The sequence below is a fragment of the Diprion similis genome, chromosome 10 (assembly GCF_021155765.1).
Source record: "Diprion similis isolate iyDipSimi1 chromosome 10, iyDipSimi1.1, whole genome shotgun sequence".
Classification (NCBI taxonomy): domain Eukaryota; kingdom Metazoa; phylum Arthropoda; class Insecta; order Hymenoptera; family Diprionidae; genus Diprion; species Diprion similis.
The window spans coordinates 22,431,049-22,449,566 of NC_060114.1; the positions used below are offsets into that span (position 1 = coordinate 22,431,049).

The following is an 18,518-nucleotide window of genomic DNA, read 5'->3' on the forward strand; positions in this document are numbered from 1 at the left end:
GCTGAACGAGAAGTTGAACTTCTAAAAAATTCTTTGCTACGAGGGTTAAAATCCTACGTCGGAGTCCCGCCAGCCGCTAGCATTAAAATTGCAGTGAAAGATATTCTAACTCTAGCGCTAAAGTCCAGCAAATTCAATGTCCAACATGTTTTTATACTGAATCCATAAAAATATAGGAGAAATGATGGAGGACCCACATCCGTGCAGCTTAGAGGAGGCTGGATTCAAATGTGAGGAACATATTGGGCCAGATTATATTTGCCGCAGACAGTTTTGGGAAGGACCAAATTTTGGCATTACAAACTTTGACAATTTTGGCTTAGCGATGTTGACTGTATTTCAATGTGTCACTCTCGAAGGATGGACATCCGTTCTCTACGATGTGAGTAAAACCAAATATATTGCGAACTCAATGTCAATATTGACAACGAGATGGTTATAATCGGGTCACAAAGAGTGCATCGCATCTATGCACGTACAAAATAATCTCCATGACGTATTGATGCAAGTGTCAGCCGTGCGTAATCTCTCGATAGAGCGCTCTGCGCGCTGAACTTGCTCCCGGTTCACCCCAACTTCGTCGTCGACTTATATAATGTTGCGAGTACCTTACCTGTGTAGCTTCTGATTTTGAAAATTTTCACGCTTACACTGTACATTATTATATACTTGTGAGGAACAGGTCATTATGCGGGGGTTGGAATTAAGATCACTCGTGAGGTTGAAAGTATCATTTACATTAGGCATATGGTATATGCATCCTTTGCTATTGGTCGGGAAGTTTGAGTGGAACAGATGAGATTGAGAAACCCGTAGCATTCGGATATGAGAACTAATGAGCATAAAAAAAACAACCCTCCAGCCTCCTCAAGTCAGTATGACATACAAACTGATTTTTTGAATCACACAAAAGTGAACTACAGGCGCTATGGCCGTTACGTATCAATCTATACAATTGCGAGTAATAACTACGTTGGCGAGAATATGTGAACGCAATAGGACTTCTCGAATACTTAACATTCTTGCTTAACAGGCAATTCTTTCGGATTCGTTATGTTCTTTTATCTTTCTTACACATATTGTACCTCTATATTATAAAATAGTTTTGAAATGTAGAAATATAACCTAACAAGAAATCGAACCATCAATAACAATCAATCTTACTATCAAATCGAACAATAGTACAACGTGCAGTTATCTCGTGAAATAAACAAATCATGCGCACGAAGTTACCGTTCAGGTGACAATAGATAATATATCTGGTATTTATTTGACAGTTCTGGCTGCATATTGGTATAGCTCTGACTAGGCGATGCACAGTTTCTATTGATATCTTTGTCTGGTAATGAACGGAATTATCATCAAGATGATTCCCGATGAAAATTGCCTCCTTAGGGCATTAGCGTATTGTCTTTTGCCGGGAATGGGAAAAAATTGTATACTCGCCAGTGATTCAGAGCCAACGAAAACTGCTTCATTTCTTGTCATGTAATTTATTGGTTTATCATTGGTACTAACAGTAGTGAAAATAGTTGAAGATTATTCTCTAAATCTGAAAACGTGGAGATGGAAAGCTCAACTTTTGATTCACGCGGTGGGGTGATTATGATTACTTTTCCTGTTAGAAGAGTGAGAAGGTGAAATGTACAGTGAGTGATAATAATAAACAAAGCTAGGTATTAATTATTATTTATTCCAGATCGAAGATGCTATGGGAAACAGCTGGCAATGGATTTACTTCATCTCCATGGTTATACTTGGTGCCTTTTTCGTGATGAATTTGATTCTCGGTGTGTTATCTGGGTTAGTTAACATGAATTTTACGCAATACCAAAAACCTTTACAAGTGTACCTAACAAACGTGCTAATGGAAAACAGTACCAAATTCGTGGTGTAGTGATGGAAATTTACCTATTTTTCTATCAGTGCAATATCATGAAAACCTATTCGAATACATGGGCTTACACACGAGGTGTAATATACCTTTACTGCAAGCATGCCAGTTTTGATTATAGAATTGAAATCTATTAACATAACTATAGTCATCGTATCTTTAATATTACGAGACTTTAGATTATCGCTATCGTTGTGAATTCGATAATTTGTAATGCACGAACGCTACCATCAAACCACTAGTATACTTTATGCAATTGTAAGTCACACTCTCTGGCACTACTGTTATTCTAAATTATGAACGTTTACCCCGAAATCCAGTGAATTCTCAAAGGAGAGAGAGAAGGCGAAGGCTAGGGGAGATTTCCACAAACTTCGAGAGAAGCAGCAAATCGAAGATGATCTCAGGGGGTATCTCGATTGGATAACGCAGGCGGAGGACATTGAACCAGAAACCGAGGAGCCTCAGCTGATGCAGGATGGCAAGCGTAAGTGCTGAGTTGTGCTGAGTTAAGGTCTGTACGATACTCGCAATGATCGAAAATGTAATAGTATATTCTGTACCAAGGGCGTAAAGCGTACTTTTTAAACCGAGTGTGGAGATTGCAATACGAGTTGAAGGCGAGTATTGCAACCACACGAAGTTAAAAAGGCCACTTACACCTTGTTGCACACCATATTTTTTGTAACGCGTGCATGGATTTTTTTTTTGTTCACAATTTCATGCACGTTTACAACGGGGCGTCAAAATAAAAAATTCGTGCGGAGATTAATTGCGGCCTTCAGTAATATATTGTCGCAAGTCTCTGTAACTAATTTTGATACGTCAACGCTTAACGCAAAGCTTCACTTGCATTCAGGTAGACATGCGCGCAGCTGCACCTGCAACGTATATTTGCCTATGATATTCGCGGGACTTGAATCTGATACTAAATATTGAATTTTGATTTGTGTGTCATTTTATATAGCGAAACAACAAAACGAGATGGAAAGTATTGATCAGTTGGAGGGTGACGAAGACGTCCAGCAAGAATCGTTTTGGACCAAAAAGAAGCGCGATTTGGAAAGGTAAACGATATCAACAAAACTTTTCGATAACCTTCACTTCTACAACCGACAACATATATTACCTTATACACATTTTTCAATGTAGTAAAATCGGTAATAGGAACAACAATGCCTCGACCGTCTACTTATGCTATTTGTACTGTATTCCTTTGCTGGTTCTTCTACTTCCTTTTTTCTGTGAACCATGTGAAGATAGCAGAAAAAGATGCAGATAGCAGAGATAGCAGACCATCGGGGCACTATACTTGGACGGCTTTTCACGGTTTCGTGCTGTCTAGTATGTTTACAAAAGTTTGATCGAATTTATCGATAAGTGGTTTTTTTGCTGTCGCAGGGTAAATCGGCGTATGAGACGAGCATGCAGAAAGGCGGTCAAATCCCAAGTCTTCTATTGGTTGATTATTGTCCTCGTTTTTCTGAACACTGTCGTACTAGCTACTGAACACTACCGGCAACCCCAATGGTTAGACAATTTCCAAGGTGAGGAAATCGTTTGTTTTTCGATTACTATTACCTTTTAAAACGCATGCGAGACATTCCACCGAAAGCTGATCGACTGGCATGCGGATGTTATTGAAATTACTCTGTTCGACTTATTTGCAAATACATGGAGAGTTTCAAAGTTTACTAAAAGACTCAATGCGTAACCGCCGAGCAAGTTTAGGATTTCTTTTCTTGCGAACTGTATGAATTTGCATTTTTTTTCTACTAAACAGTTCGGAATAACATGTCATATTGTAAAAACATTGTTATGAAAATCATGCCAGTACACTGTACGATAATTTTATACGTAGCGAGCAAGCCTGTAGCAAGCACGCTACGGCGTACCCGCGTACGAGAGGCCTGGATTGCATCGAATAGAGTGTAAGATCGCCACAGGTAACTCAGGTACATACGCGGTATGCTCTGTTTTGGGAATTACTGCAGAACGTACACTCGAGTAAAGTCGATTCCGACAGCCCCCCGCCCCCACCAACCCCCATTACAGCGGGTCAGAAATTAGATTGGCAGCACTAGCGTCTGACTTGCGCTTAATAAATAGCACACGACGCATCAGCTCGATGCACCGCTGCGATTGGTTAGAGGCTGCCGGAGCCAATTTCATTTTTAACCCGCTGAAGCGACTTTACGCGGGTGTACCTACATGTGCTGGCTGGATTCACAGAAAATTCACGTTACGTGTGGTTATATTTATACAAGTAACGTGTATAACCACTATCTCCATCCTTGAAACTATCCGCCAGATTCATTTGCAGAGTCTAATTCAAAATTATTATTCTGTTACAGAAGTAACAAACATGTTCTTTATCGGACTATTCACTATGGAAATGATGTTGAAGATGTACAGTCTCGGTTTTCAAGTGAGTCCAATGTTGAATAGATTGTTACCTACAACTTATACCCTCTAGGTTGGGTGCCGGCGCATTAATAATTTGATATTTGAAATAATTCTTACTTCTTTTTAATTAATTTGTAATAATTTTCGTTTACTATTGTATATTAGATTCAACTCTGTTTACGTCAAGTATGTGATAAATTTCAGAATAATATTTGATGAATTGTATATGCAACTCGGTAGGGTTACTTTGTCTCGCTGTTCAATCGTTTTGATTGTTTCGTCGTAATCGGCTCCATCGGCGAGATGATACTAACGAACACGAAAGTAATGCAACCCCTTGGAGTATCCGTCCTTCGCTGCGTTCGACTCCTCAGAGTATTCAAAGTAACGAAGTAAGTGAAGATGACACATGCAGCTACGGCAATATTGTTTTCAAAGTAGATTTACATATTGTACAATATTTCCAATACCTAGTTCATTTTGGTGGCTTTACGGTGTATGACAGACAGTTTTACATTAACCGACAAACCCGGGAAAAAATGTATTGGTCTAATTAAACTCAAATTTCGTCTCTACCTAATTTGATCTAGCCATATCCACTGAACTACGATTAACTGTTTGCCGGTTAACTGTTATGCATGCTTTCGCTCTTTTCCCACTACACGAATTTCTCCACTTTCGATTCCGCACCAACTCGATGCTTCGCCCCGTCTGGCGGCGTCGTACAGCCTATATAACCGAGGCTACGGTTAATTGATTGATTTTCTTTTCTATCCGCCCCAAAATGAACAATCGCCCACTTTCTGCACTTGAAATACAATATACTATTTTTAACTTCAGTGTCTTCAATGATCCAGTAAATATAATACAATCGAAAGTCTATAATGATTTGTTCCCACCGCTATACCAACACCGACAGTCACACTATTTACATCATATAATCTATAGCGAGGACTTGATTATATTTCCCGATTAGTTTTTATTCCGGATTAATCCGAATAGACTCAAAGTGATTACCGTAATTGCATGTTTTAGGTACTGGCGTTCATTGTCAAACTTGGTTGCTTCGCTGCTGAACTCGATCCAATCAATCGCCTCTTTATTGCTTCTTCTTTTTCTATTCATCGTGATCTTCGCCTTGCTAGGAATGCAGGTTTGTCGCACAATACAGCTTTAGTGTTATTTACAGTCCTAGTACCCTCCGCGAAATATGACTACATATAAGAATATCATTGGGAGCCATATAATGTGCCATATGTAAGTGGGAATGCACTCGTAGATCTACTCCGGCTTGCAGTATGATAACGTACTTATATTGCAAAATGATTTATAATCGAAAACTCTAACGATTCTTTCTTCTTTTAGGTATTTGGTGGTAAATTCAACCCAGCCGGCTCCAAAGAAAAGTCAAGAAGCAACTTTGATAGTTTTTGGCAGAGTCTGCTCACTGTCTTTCAGGTAATAATATACATTACTCTGTTCAAAAAGTGTAGGAGTTTTGGCTCGACTTGTAACTGAGTGCAAATTAAGGCGCCACGATCGGCGGGGGGGGGGGGGGGGGGGGCTTCATCCCCTACGCCCCCACCAAGGTCTGCGGCCCTGGACCCGCTCCAACAATAGAATCGAATGTTAATCTTAGAAAAGAACAATGGAGGATGTGGAAGAAATTTTTGAACACAAAATAGTGAATGATTGAATAGAGCAAAAAATATGCAATGCATACATGGGGTCTCTGGGACCCCAACATTTTTTCATAATTATATTTTAGTTGCACAACCATGATTCAAGCTCGCTGACTTTAAGTACGTTAACGTCGTCATTGGGCTCAACTGGACCCCAATATTTTTTTCATCAACTTGCAGAAATAACCCTGATTTAAGCGCGTTGACTTAAAAATTGTACTTTAAAGTCGGTATTCGGGTCAACTAGACTCCAATAAGACAGCAAACACAAGCTGCCAAAAAAGGCCACTATCCGCCCGCGCTGCGGTCGACATGGAACACGCAGCTTCTGTGCGTGAGTGATTCCCACTTTTTGAGTCAATAGATATGGCTAGAGTTGTGTCGGAAATAAAGTCCTATATGTAACATAGGAATAAAAGTCAACTATTCCCTTGGATGATTACTTCCTTGGGTGATTACTAAACCCACCCGCGGGAATAATCTTCGACTTTATTCTCTTGTTACATAATGTGCTATTGCAGGGACGGCGCGGCGCATCAAGTCTGTTTAGGATTGGTCAGCGACGTAGATGATCCTAATCAGATTTCCACGCCCAAGATGCAACTAATTGTGAGCCCATTTTATACCATATAGCAGCAACATTGACGTATATTAGTGAACATTTTGTTGAATTGCTCGAAGAATTTTTATTAATTTCAATTTCATTTCATCACTTTTTCTCTGAATTCTGAATCCTCAACGCCCGCCCAATACGCCCCCTACTGTAACAAGTTAGCTACGCGTTGCGTTGCGAGCCGAACGAAAATTATTACCTAACATTTCAGAGTAGCATAGCATTGCATCAGATGCCAACAAAAATTTCCTGCAAACGTTAATACCTCTCATTCCATATAGCGGGAGGTGAACAGAACAGCGATACAGTGTGAATGCTACCATGATTTCTTCGTTACTCATCGACTGCTTCATTATGATTTCATGCGTCACTTGGGTTCACTTGAAGATATTGACCGGAGAGGACTGGAACGTAGTGATGTATGAAGGTATCAAGGCGTATGGTGGTGTATCTGGAATGGGTGCACTAGCATGTGTATACTTCATCATTCTCTTCATATGTGGAAACTGTATCCTTTACTTGCACGACCGTGTTACCGTGTGTCTGTGAGAAACCACCCTTAAACCACGAGAAGTTTGATTTGGCGATCTTGAACACTCGGTACCTATCTAACTTGCTCCACCATCACTTTAGGGCTATATCACCTATGTGTGTACACGCTGCTGGCGCATGCGAAAGATGCATTGTGATAAAAATCTCGCTATTTCCTTAGCTTGATACAACAGATATCTTACTGAATGTTTTCTTGGCTATAGCCGTCGACAATTTGGCCGATGCTGAGTCATTGACCGCAATCGAGAAAGAACAGGAGGAAGAGGTAAATTTATTATTTTGCGATAGTAGTGCTAGCCATATCTGTAAACACGAGTTTGTTCAATTCCGATTTTCCTCACTTCAGAGGACGAAAAATAAATTTCAAAATCGTGACGTCTGATAGTGATACGTAATATGCAGCTCCATATGCTCCTGGCGACGTTAGAGGTATAGCCACGGTCTTGTAAACAACTGTTGTACAATGAACCACTGGAACGGAACCGTTAGGTTCGTTGCAATTTATGTGAAACTATGCATACGTAAAGAGACAAAAAAAAAAAAAAAAATAATCACAGCAAATCTATCGTTTGTGATTTCGTTCTGGCGGAAGACGCTACGTGAGACCACCTCTCTTCCCTTCCTGCTGATACGGAAAACCGGCAGCGTTCCCAGAGGATTTATTCTATAACTTTATCCTCCGTGGTAAAAACGAAAAATACCTGCAGCGGATTTGCGATTGGTCCTGATGAGATTTGTTATTTTTCCAACGGAGGATACTATTACCGAATCACGTTTTAAACTTGTGCACAAGACCGTAGGCATTGACGTGGGTACACGTTGTTGTTGTCAACCTGATTTGCTGCAACTAGAGGAGTCAGAATCGAGTGTACTCGGGTTAACCATGTGCGCAGAAGCACAAATAGCAGCTGTACGTATAGTCTCCGATGATAGACAGCTATGTTGCAACGGAGAATAAGCAGCTTGGACAACATCGTATGGTGAAAAATTTTAGCATTAAACGCTGAGGGGTGGAATCACTATAGAATTTTGCATAGCGTCTTCTGCGAAAACAAGTCTGATAGTACTAGATACTGTAGAACTCAAACAGTATCTACAGTATCTCAAACAGTAACAGTATCTCCGTGCAATTGCAGATCCACTTGATTTCAGGTTAAGGGACTAAATCGTCCAACAGTATCTTACACGAATATTACATGCATCGTCAGCGTCGACCTATACATATTGATAGATATATATTATAAGGATGTGCTCATACCCTGTCATTTCAATCCGGGATATATAAAATGAGGGGATTGAGGGGGGGGGGGGGGGGTTGTGTACAACATCATTATTCACCTACAATAATTTCAGGCTGAGAAAAATAAATCCCGTAGCGGCTCATTGATACGAGATCACGGTAGCGACGATGAAGCTGAAGATGGGGAGAATGGTAGCGGTATCGAGGATGAAGATGACGAAGATATGGAGGAGGAGCAGGAGGAAGAAGAGGAAGACGACGCGGACGAAGAAACTGAACAAGATCCGAATGAGACGATTGAAGACTATGAAGCCGCATTGGATACAGAAACGTGAGTTGTTGATACCGTTCCGTTAGCTGGCGTGGTACAGCTGACGAAGTATGATCCATTTGCTACATTTCAAATACCAAATGCCAATGTTAGGCCTTACTGAAAAAGTCTTTGTCAAATATCCAATTATATTTTGGTATTTGAAGTTTATAAGAAGCTGTTAAGATATTGAATTCAGATTTCATGGTATTACCCCATTTTTTATACGTCAAAACACACGATTATATGCAATGGGGGGACACTCGCCGGGGCGATATATGCCGCGCGGTATTGGTTCTTTCAATCTAAAAATTTCAACCTTGACGCTCTCATCAGGGTGTATGTGTACCCTGAATTTCCTATAATTAGGGGTCCCTTGCGGCGTGGATCCACGTAATATCACGGTATAATATGTATATCTTTTTCTGATCATCCGTTAAGTTTAAAAATAATTACTGTGTCGTTCTGCATAGTTCAGAGAAGGGAGAAGATTCCAACAGCCGTACCAAGATGCGATTAGAAATGGAGTCAGAGGACGAAGATATAGGAGGTGAGAACAATACATCTCCAATATATTTGATACAACGTAGATGTTTCAGTTTTCACACATTGCACCTGGTTGGACGCCTTCGGCTTGTGACGCCAACTCCACTCCGAAATCGCCCACTTCCTACACTTGTAGCAATATACCTATTGTCCACAGATTTTCTTCCCTTTCATCTGCGCGATAAGATCAAGTATGTCGGAACAGAGCTATATGAAAATACAGGTTCATTTGATTGTTGTTAGACACGAGTGCAGTCGATGCTCCCATTTTACCTAGTAACCGGATCCGGATTAAACGTAATATGGCCATGGCTATAGGATTAACTGGTCTCAACAGCAATCATTCATTCATTTCTTGATTGGAAGGCTTTACTGGGAGTTATACCTACAGAGGTGGATTCTAAGCGAATCCAGGCCAGCTATGTCGATTGCTGTGCATGTTGAATAAATCGTAGTAGACCACACTACAAACATACCAGGTGCAGGGTTTTAGGTTTCCAAAATTGCCTCGTCCCCATTTGCCTTTAGAATACCACGATGAATAATTATCATGTAACTCCAATTGTAACCTTTATAAGTGTTTTGTACACCCCATGCACTAATATTATAATTCATCATCACTAGTCATAGTACATTTACGACTAGAGCGCTTACGTATGTTTCAAAAAGGTGGGACAGGAGAGGGTGTTACAGCACGGCCTCGTCGGATGTCCGAGTTCAACATGGCGACTAAAAAACAGCCGATTCCAGCTGGCTCCGCCTTCTTTATATTCTCGCAAACAAACAGGTAAGATAGAACAATTTTGGCAATATCCCTCAAGTATTTGATAAAGTGGTCACCCGTCTCACACGGAAGAGGCCCGCATCCTGTAGCTGTACTGCAAAGCGTAATTAAGTCACCTCAATGAAGCGGTCTATACCGGGTCATTCCATGCAAAAAGCCCCTTAGAAAGACCTTTTTTACATGGGCTATGCAGGGTGATCAGTTGTTATCCCCACCGGTGAATATTTCAAAAACGAGAAGATGTATTTTGGACATGAACAGCTGATTTCGTATTATATCATTCGGAAGTCTCCAATTCTTGATTCGCTAAAAAACCATTCAGCAAAGGTGACGGACAGTGAATACGTGCACAAGCTAAGTTGAAAAAAAAATAATTTTTTCAACAAACATATTAGAAAAAGAGTTGCAGAAATTGTTTCCCACGTTTTGAAATTCTGTCTTGATCTCGCTATCAGCTGCTGATATCCAAAACAAATATCTCTTAAACCTACTCTGTTCGTATTTTTCCAGATTCCGGGTCTTTTGCCACTGGCTGTGCAACCACACTTATTTCGGGAATATAATACTGGCCTGCATTTTGATATCATCAGCAATGCTTGCCGCCGAGGATCCGCTGTCTGCAGAAACGGACCGCAATAACGTAATATATAACAACAACCGCAATTAGTGTGTGGATAATATGACGTATAGTGAATGCATCAGTGAATGACTGCTTAAATCAGAACCAGCGAATGTAAATGGATATCCGTGTTAAAATCAATATACTTATATAAATGAACTTTGTAGACACCTGTAAGTCATGGTGTCCGCTCAATTCCTGTTATCCAATTATCCTTGTAGATTCAATAGTTTTGCGAAGGCTGGTGTGCGTGTTTGAGTGGTGCGTGTTTGAGTGGTGCGTGTGCGTGCGTGCGTATGTATGCATACGTGCGTGTGTGTATAGTAACTGGAGAGAACCTCCCGGACAAAAAGCAGGAAGACGGAAAGGAAAACAGTAGGATGATAGCCTCTCTGTTTCTGCATCATGTGTGCCGTATTTAATCAGTTCTGTGATTGTTATGATTTCGGCCAATCAGATAGTCCATGAAAGATACAAAACGTCATTTTAACGGAATGCTCTCACTGTCCATTGCAGAGGGCTAAGTACTAGTACATTAATATCTGTACAATATTTTTTTGCAGATCCTGAAGAGTTTCGATAATTTCTTCACAACTGTGTTTGCGGTTGAAATCTGCCTGAAAATGATCTCTTACGGATTCGTGATTCACGAGGGGGCATTCTGCCGGTCTGCGTTCAATCTCCTGGACCTGCTCGTCGTCTGTGTCTCCATCTCGTCTATGTACCTGTAGGTGAAGATGTATGGATATCAGAAGTGTAGCGAAGTCAGATACTATATCGTTAATTTATTGTCAATATGGAAGGTAGGGTGCGCATGCGACAACAAGTGCACAAACACGTGACACGAGTTCAAATAGTTCAGCGTACGTCACACACACAAACTATTGCCAACTTGGTCTGAAACCTATTTTTTCGAACAGGTTGGCAGCAGTTCTTAGCACGCACTAACTTGCACCAACTTGCGTTTACTTGTTTAAAATCTGGGCATGTGTCGACGCACGCGCACTCGACCTTCATTGTTGACCATAAATTCACGATATATAACATAGGCATACGTACGGGGTGCAAACACCCCCAAGGTCTTGACTACAACCTAATATACAAGTTGCTTATTCTGTTTCAATGATCTACGAATTTATCTAGGACACTTAAACCTGTCCAGTTAATTTCTGATTTCCGGGCTAATGAATTTTTTTTCACGGTATAACCCGAACTATGATTGGATGATTCCGAAATATTCTCGTAAAAGTCGATAAAACGTACTATACATTAAACACGAAACAAACACCAATCTTTCAGAACCTTCGCAGTCCCTGCGAGATCTTTGACGAAGTATCGTTCTATGCGGTGGCCTCTCCACTCTGCAATGTCAAATTTATAACTTCTGACCGAACCAATCGTTTGCTTATTTATATTTTGAATAATAATAGCGGTACACTGTGTGTATGTTTTTCCTTTTTTTCCTTGCAGACCCCCTGCTATGGCAGTGTTGAAGATTTTTCGGGTACTCCGAGTACTGAGACCTCTACGCGCCATAAACCGTGCCAAAGGACTAAAGGTATGTTACCACCGATCGTTCTCGCTTATTATCCGTATAATAATATTATCCTCCGACTGCTCAACGGTTTTTTCGTCAGACTAAAACAATTCACGACCGTCACGTGCGTATTATTCGATAAGATAGGCATCCACGCCTGTTTTCACTACATCATATCTTTGTGCAGATATGATAATGTATTGGGTTTTGGCGGAAATAACGTAAAAAAATCTATCGAACCTCCTATAGCTGTCAAATATGCTGCCGGTAAAATTCAAATACCCCCAGTGGTATTCGTGCGTATGTATTTGTCGAGTTGATTTCTGTACAAATAATTTTTTTTTAATAGTTTCACGATTTCGAGTTTTCAAATTTTCTTTTCATTTGTGGTCTGGCCAGGACAGGGTTTATTAGAGAAATCTCTATTCATTCGAAATAAAGAGGCGTCAAATGCAGCACATTTTTACTTTACTTGACACTTACTTACTTGACTTACATAGCAATGAAAGACGAATGAAATTATATCAATGCAAGTATCTGCAGCGTTACACAAGTAGCATATTATACCGTGACTTTTCGTGGATGTGGCACATCGGATTCCCTATATCCCACCATCACAGGCAGGGCTGCGTTGGTACGATCTAGGGGATCCGCTGTGCCGCATCCACGAAAAGTCACGGTATGTTCGAACATTGGTAGTAAGACGATACATACCTACCTATGTATATAGATGTTTTATACAGGAAACTGTGTACGGACTATTGATGTACAATTTCTGATGAATTCCATTTTTATTGCAGCTAAGACCAAAGCATTGTCTATTTGCGTTTTTATCTATTTTGTCATTTGAAAATGGTTAATTTTTCACTCTACGGGCTTCTAGATGCTTACTTGTGTAGTAAAAAATTCTACAATATTCATCGATAACTGCCTATTATGGAACACGAAACGAACGAAAGACGAAAGTGGAACGTCTATGGTAATCAATGGATTTAGAAAAAGTTGTAGAATGTGATTTTGGCCTCGCATTGCACGGTCCTTCTTCTTTTTGTTGCCTCGGCCTCGGCAGTAAAATAGAGAGCGTGGCCCCCTAAAGCTCGTATATCACTAAACGAACCTGATTACACCAAAAAAGACATTAATTAATACGTGAATTCTTGAAAGAAAACGCAACAAAACGCCGCAGACTTTACTTGAACTGCGCGTATTTGGTGGATTAGAAAAAGGGCACGTTTCTCTGCATACCTATCGTAAGGATCTGTGTACAGTATAAATTTTTTCTGTACCTACACTGGAACCCCGATTTCGTCCGCCCGTTGAACCTAGTTTAAATGGAAATATTCCCGGTGTAAGCTTTGTTCTCCACTGACCACTAAATACGCCCATAAATAAGCTGATTCCCTACCATGCGTTGACTCTGCCGGTGACCGTCAACCAGCGAAGGAATTGAAAAAATGAAGGAGTGACAGAATCGGGGTTTCAGTGTATGCCTATAGGCCAGGACAGACGCCTGCTGGACCACGGATAGACAAGCGATAGCTGAGTTCACGAACTGCTCGCACACTCAATGTGACAATGATAATATGTATATTATTTCCATTACTATAAGTCCACCTTCCGAAGTAAAAACATGAGGGACAACGACAATAACAACAACAAGAACAATAATAGCAATTGTAAAATATACGATTCGAATATACGCGCGTTCCTCAGTTTAACTCGAGTGGCTTATAACGATATTATACAAGGTGCCTTTACACTTTGGTACCCGCACACGTTCCGTACGCCATCAAATTGTTATGCAGAACTTTATATTGAGATTTGTTCATGTTGACGTCAGCACGTAGTTCAATGCGTCATCGTAGCTGTTAAGACTATCGGAAACATAGTCCTCGTCACCAGCCTACTGCAGTTCGTGTTCGCCGTCATTGGTGTTCAACTATTCAAGGTAGGATACGCCCTGCAGGCCCAATATCAATTCGAACTACGTTTCATCCTAATGTACCGTTTTTTCTTATTTTTTTTTAAATTTTTTATTACCCTCACCTCATAACGTTGTTTTCCATTTTTTTCGACCTTTTTCTTTTCCTTGAATTTAATTTCCAACAACCTGCAACTGCCAAACGAATGTTACCGTCCGTATTATGCACGTGTACCTATGGGTGTACTTACGCACAAACTGATCAGTAATGCAAATTGTACAAAGACCATTCAAGATTTTATTTTTGACACTGACAACGAAACGTCTGAAGCTTGCCGCGGTATTTGGAGAGTTGATTCACTGTTTTGGCTACGACAGCGATATCCGATCCTGATCCGACACTTTGTTCGGATTTCGTTTTTTATTCGGCAGCTTCAGATTTCATTCAACGTTCAGCAAAACACCGATAGGGAACTCTGAATTAGTGTAGTGACTATAACACTATTAATTAAAATACAGCAGCTAATTCATGGGTACATGTATGATTCCTGATTTTTATCTAATAAATCGGTCAGTTAGTCGGAAATTCTGTGCGACCAAGCTGCGTGCAATAAAATCCAACAACATTCAACACCCCACGCCTCGCTCCCATTCACGGATTTGTTCTATGTATGTTACATCTCGTACGCATATACTATGTTACATAAGGTGTAATGGATTCATTATTTAAATCCAAAATCCGTCTCGCTTCTCCCTATATACCCGTATGACGTTAGACCTAGTATACGTGTACAGGTCTGCTATATATCATGCTAGGCCCTTAGAGTTCGTGTATTATACATTTATCTGTGCATCCGTATGAATACCTTTACCACCACCGGCATTGTTTTCCCCAAATCGAAAGAACCCTCAGTTAAATGTCGTCGTATTTGTCCTGAAATAGATTTGTCTAGTTTTGGAAGTCGGTAGGATGCGCCAGATTTTAAGGGGTTACATCTAGCTTGTGGTCGGGAAAGAGAGGAGTTTTCGGTGATTTCTTCTGGGAAAACGTGTGAAGGTTTTCAATCATTATTTTTTTTTTTCACTTTGAAGAGTATGATTTCGATTTCTTTCACAATTTCATTTATTGTAAAATATTTATGAATGTGGTAGACACAATGGATTGTGGAGACCGTTGTTCGAGAAACGTCCTTCGCGATTACCACTGCTGCTCGGAAACAAATCATACGAAAGAAAAAAATCAAAGGAATTTAGTTTTTGTATGAATTTATCTAGTACTCGATCGAAGGATTCATTAAAATATTGATTTTAGAAAAAATGACCGCAGTACAAAGTGGTCGTGAAAATTTCGTATCATCCATGCGAGGCCTATAACAATGAGCCTTCTGCAGAGGTAGCAGCCTCCAGAATTCGAATGAGCTGCTGACTTCGAAGCATTCTTCCTCATCTTCTTCCGTCGCGTGTCTGAGTGTTTCCTTCATTGGATCCTTCTTTGGAATAGACAGGCAGCGACATAGGCAGCTATATTCACTGACTGAGATGGACCCACTCGAAATAATCTTTGGGCTTATCTTCCAGATGAGCTGGTTATAACTTTCGATTTCGTTTTGTGTGAAACCACCTCTGCATCTTTTCGTAAATTGTCATTGGTAGGATCGTCGTAAATCGGATTGATTGCTTCCTAAGCATCGGGTGTTGGAGCCTTATATTCACGGTTATACGAAGCAAGTTCTCCACTTATGCGAAGTTGCCCCCCCCACCTTGGATTTTTGGACTTGTTTTTTTAAATTGTTTCACGGTCGTTTGCTGGTGTTTGGAAGTCCACTTTAGAGGTTTGGTGGAAAATAGTTTTTTCCAAATTCGAAAAACAAAATTTCAGCGTGAAGTCAGCCCCCCTACTTTTTGCAAATTTTGTTTTTGGAATCGTTTGGTGGTGCTTGGTCATCCAGTTTCGAGATTTGGTGGTGCATAATTTTTTCAAAATTCGAAGTTCCGCTCTCCCCTACGTACTCGGCCACAGTAGTGGACTAAATTAATATGTTGATGAAAGATGGATATTTGTCGGCAGATACGAGTAATTTTACTAATTGGACAAGGGAGTAGAGTCCGATCGACTATTGTTTTTAGGGGCCATTCATTAATTACGTAAAGGTTCAGAGAGGGAGGGGGGGTTTAAAAAATCTCTACATGACCTTATCTCGGGGGGGGGGGGGGGGGGGGGGGCGTAAAAGCCATCTTACGTAATATTTTATTACTCTTCCAAATACTGAATAATTATTCAGAATAAAAATAAAAATCTTTGATTTATATCAAATAATGACGTGTTTTAGTGTAACTGAACCTTTTCTAACAACATTCAACTATTTAACGCTTCTTAGGGAAATTCCAGGTAAAATCTTACGTAAGAAAGGGGAGGAGGGGTCCGAGAAATCTTACGTGTCCTTACATGGGGTGGGCGGGGGGGGGGGGGGGGAGAAACGGCCAAAATCGTCCTTACGTAATTAATGAATGGCCCCTTAGGTACTGAAGCGAAAAGTATGCACCAACAAACCTGGAAATTGGACTACCAAACGCCACCAAACGATTAAAAAAAAAGTCCAAAAATCCAAGGTGACCTTGGCACCTTGACAAGCCAACTTCGACGGTGGCGCCCATCTCCAGTTTCCCCGTGGGTCCTTGTTAATTTGGTAAACACATGGATTTATGTGATTCATATCACTCTGCGAAGATTTCAATAGTATTTTTTTCGCGTGCCGTATCTCGCATGCCTTGCAAAACAAACTTTTCACTACAATATCAAGGACTTTCTCAGTATGGTGTCCGATAATTAATAGAAGAAACTCCAAATAATGAAATGAAAAACAGTCAATTCAGTCGGTCGTACGCCATTACTTTGTGACTGCATGCTCGATTTCATTTCTTTTATATAATAAAATTATGTCGGAAATATTTGTAACGCGATCGTCAATGTTTTTCAATATAGCATCGACCCTGGATTGGTAGAAGAATTTTGGCCTGTCCATTGGACCGCAGAATTTTCGGGCACCTGTTAATCCGAGGCCAAGAATTTTCATTCTAACTCTATACTCTACATAACGCCTTACTCGTGTACATGGGTAGAAGCGACCATTGTTTACAGCGTGCGGCTGCTAAATTATTACTTGTTGCGACCAGTTTGCGGAACCTACCTATAAACGCCTATAACTCCCTCAATTTTGAACGGATTGACTTGAAATTTTCGGAGAATATTTTTGAAGTACTATATTTTGAGAATCCGTCGAAAAGTAAAAAATCCAAAATATTTCGAAAAATTCCAACCAGATTTAACTCCTTAAAATTTATCCTCTACGGGCGGAGAGAGAAATCAGAGAAGGCTAAGAAGAAAGCAAATTGAAGATTTAACTCCCTTTTTCTCGACTACCGATATGACGCAATATGCTGCTCATGAGTAAAAGTAAAACACAGCTCAGAAATATCATTCATTTATATAAAATATATATTTGTTTATTATTTTATCCAATTGTATTACGTTAAGGTCAGGATAACATTAAATGTAGATTTTCTGACGAGTTTTCATAACACCTCATAATATTGAATAATAAAAGTCACCGCAAGTATTGGTAGTAAAAATTGTATTTTTCCAATTTTTGATTAAAATAAAATAACTCGATATTCAATGCTGGCTATTTTTTCGGAATTCTACGATTCATCATGCACAGCATCTGTAACCGCATATACGGAAATGCAGGTTCATGCCATTATCAACATCACAAAACTGCGTTCGAAGCTATACGTACCAGGATCATAATCGATGGCTTAGGACGATTTTGGTCCTTTCTCCGGTTAGCTCGGTGAAAATTTATGGCTTCACTATAAACAATGTCAATGCAGCTCTGCGTGAACGCTTCGTGAACGCAGAGAGTAACCGTGTGTATATATTAGGATGAACCCTGAAATGGGCGTTTCCCTATTTTCATGAGCTCGCCCTCAAAGCCGGTGTCTTTCTTTTTCTTTTGAACAGATTTGGGAGGGGGGGGGGGGGGGGGGAGATTCTAATAAGCCTATTCCAAGGGCAACCTAATGTACATACAGGGTGAACCATATATCAATCGCTCCCGGTGAATATCTGAAAAACGAAGAGATGCAAATAAATTATTATCAAAACATTCCAAGGCTTACGAAGGAGACATACAATGTCGATATGAGTTGATATGCAGATTGTTCTATGTATGACCCTACACAAATAACCGTATGTTGTGCAAAAGGAACACATATTTTGGATACAAACAGCTAATACCTAGATCAACGGGTAACTGGGAGACCTCGGAAAAAATTAGCATTTTTTTCCATTTTTCATATATATTTTTTTTTTAATTTTGACCTTTTTTTCACTCCCATCTTGGCTTTCGATCAT

General features: G+C 40.1%; 1 protein-coding gene across 3 annotated transcripts in view; it reads left to right on the forward strand.

Annotated features, from left to right (window-relative positions):
• Positions 1-18,518, forward strand: part of LOC124410825 (muscle calcium channel subunit alpha-1) — a 60,949-nt gene that overhangs the window by 7,588 nt on the left and 34,843 nt on the right. For all 3 annotated transcript variants that reach the window (XR_006929626.1, XM_046889473.1, XM_046889474.1), the window contains exons 7-24: positions 177-382; positions 1,700-1,803; positions 2,215-2,381; positions 2,862-2,961; positions 3,296-3,441; positions 4,249-4,322; positions 4,541-4,692; positions 5,336-5,453; positions 5,666-5,758; positions 6,983-7,103; positions 7,321-7,412; positions 8,501-8,718; positions 9,171-9,247; positions 9,889-10,030; positions 10,538-10,667; positions 11,210-11,373; positions 12,117-12,204; positions 14,024-14,131. Coding sequence is in view for 2 of the 3 variants with exons in the window: in XM_046889473.1 (XP_046745429.1) it covers positions 177-382; positions 1,700-1,803; positions 2,215-2,381; positions 2,862-2,961; positions 3,296-3,441; positions 4,249-4,322; positions 4,541-4,692; positions 5,336-5,453; positions 5,666-5,758; positions 6,983-7,103; positions 7,321-7,412; positions 8,501-8,718; positions 9,171-9,247; positions 9,889-10,030; positions 10,538-10,667; positions 11,210-11,373; positions 12,117-12,204; positions 14,024-14,131 (2,300 nt within the window). In the remaining variant the exon portion in view is untranslated. The remainder of the gene's footprint in view (positions 1-176; positions 383-1,699; positions 1,804-2,214; positions 2,382-2,861; positions 2,962-3,295; positions 3,442-4,248; positions 4,323-4,540; positions 4,693-5,335; positions 5,454-5,665; positions 5,759-6,982; positions 7,104-7,320; positions 7,413-8,500; positions 8,719-9,170; positions 9,248-9,888; positions 10,031-10,537; positions 10,668-11,209; positions 11,374-12,116; positions 12,205-14,023; positions 14,132-18,518) is intronic.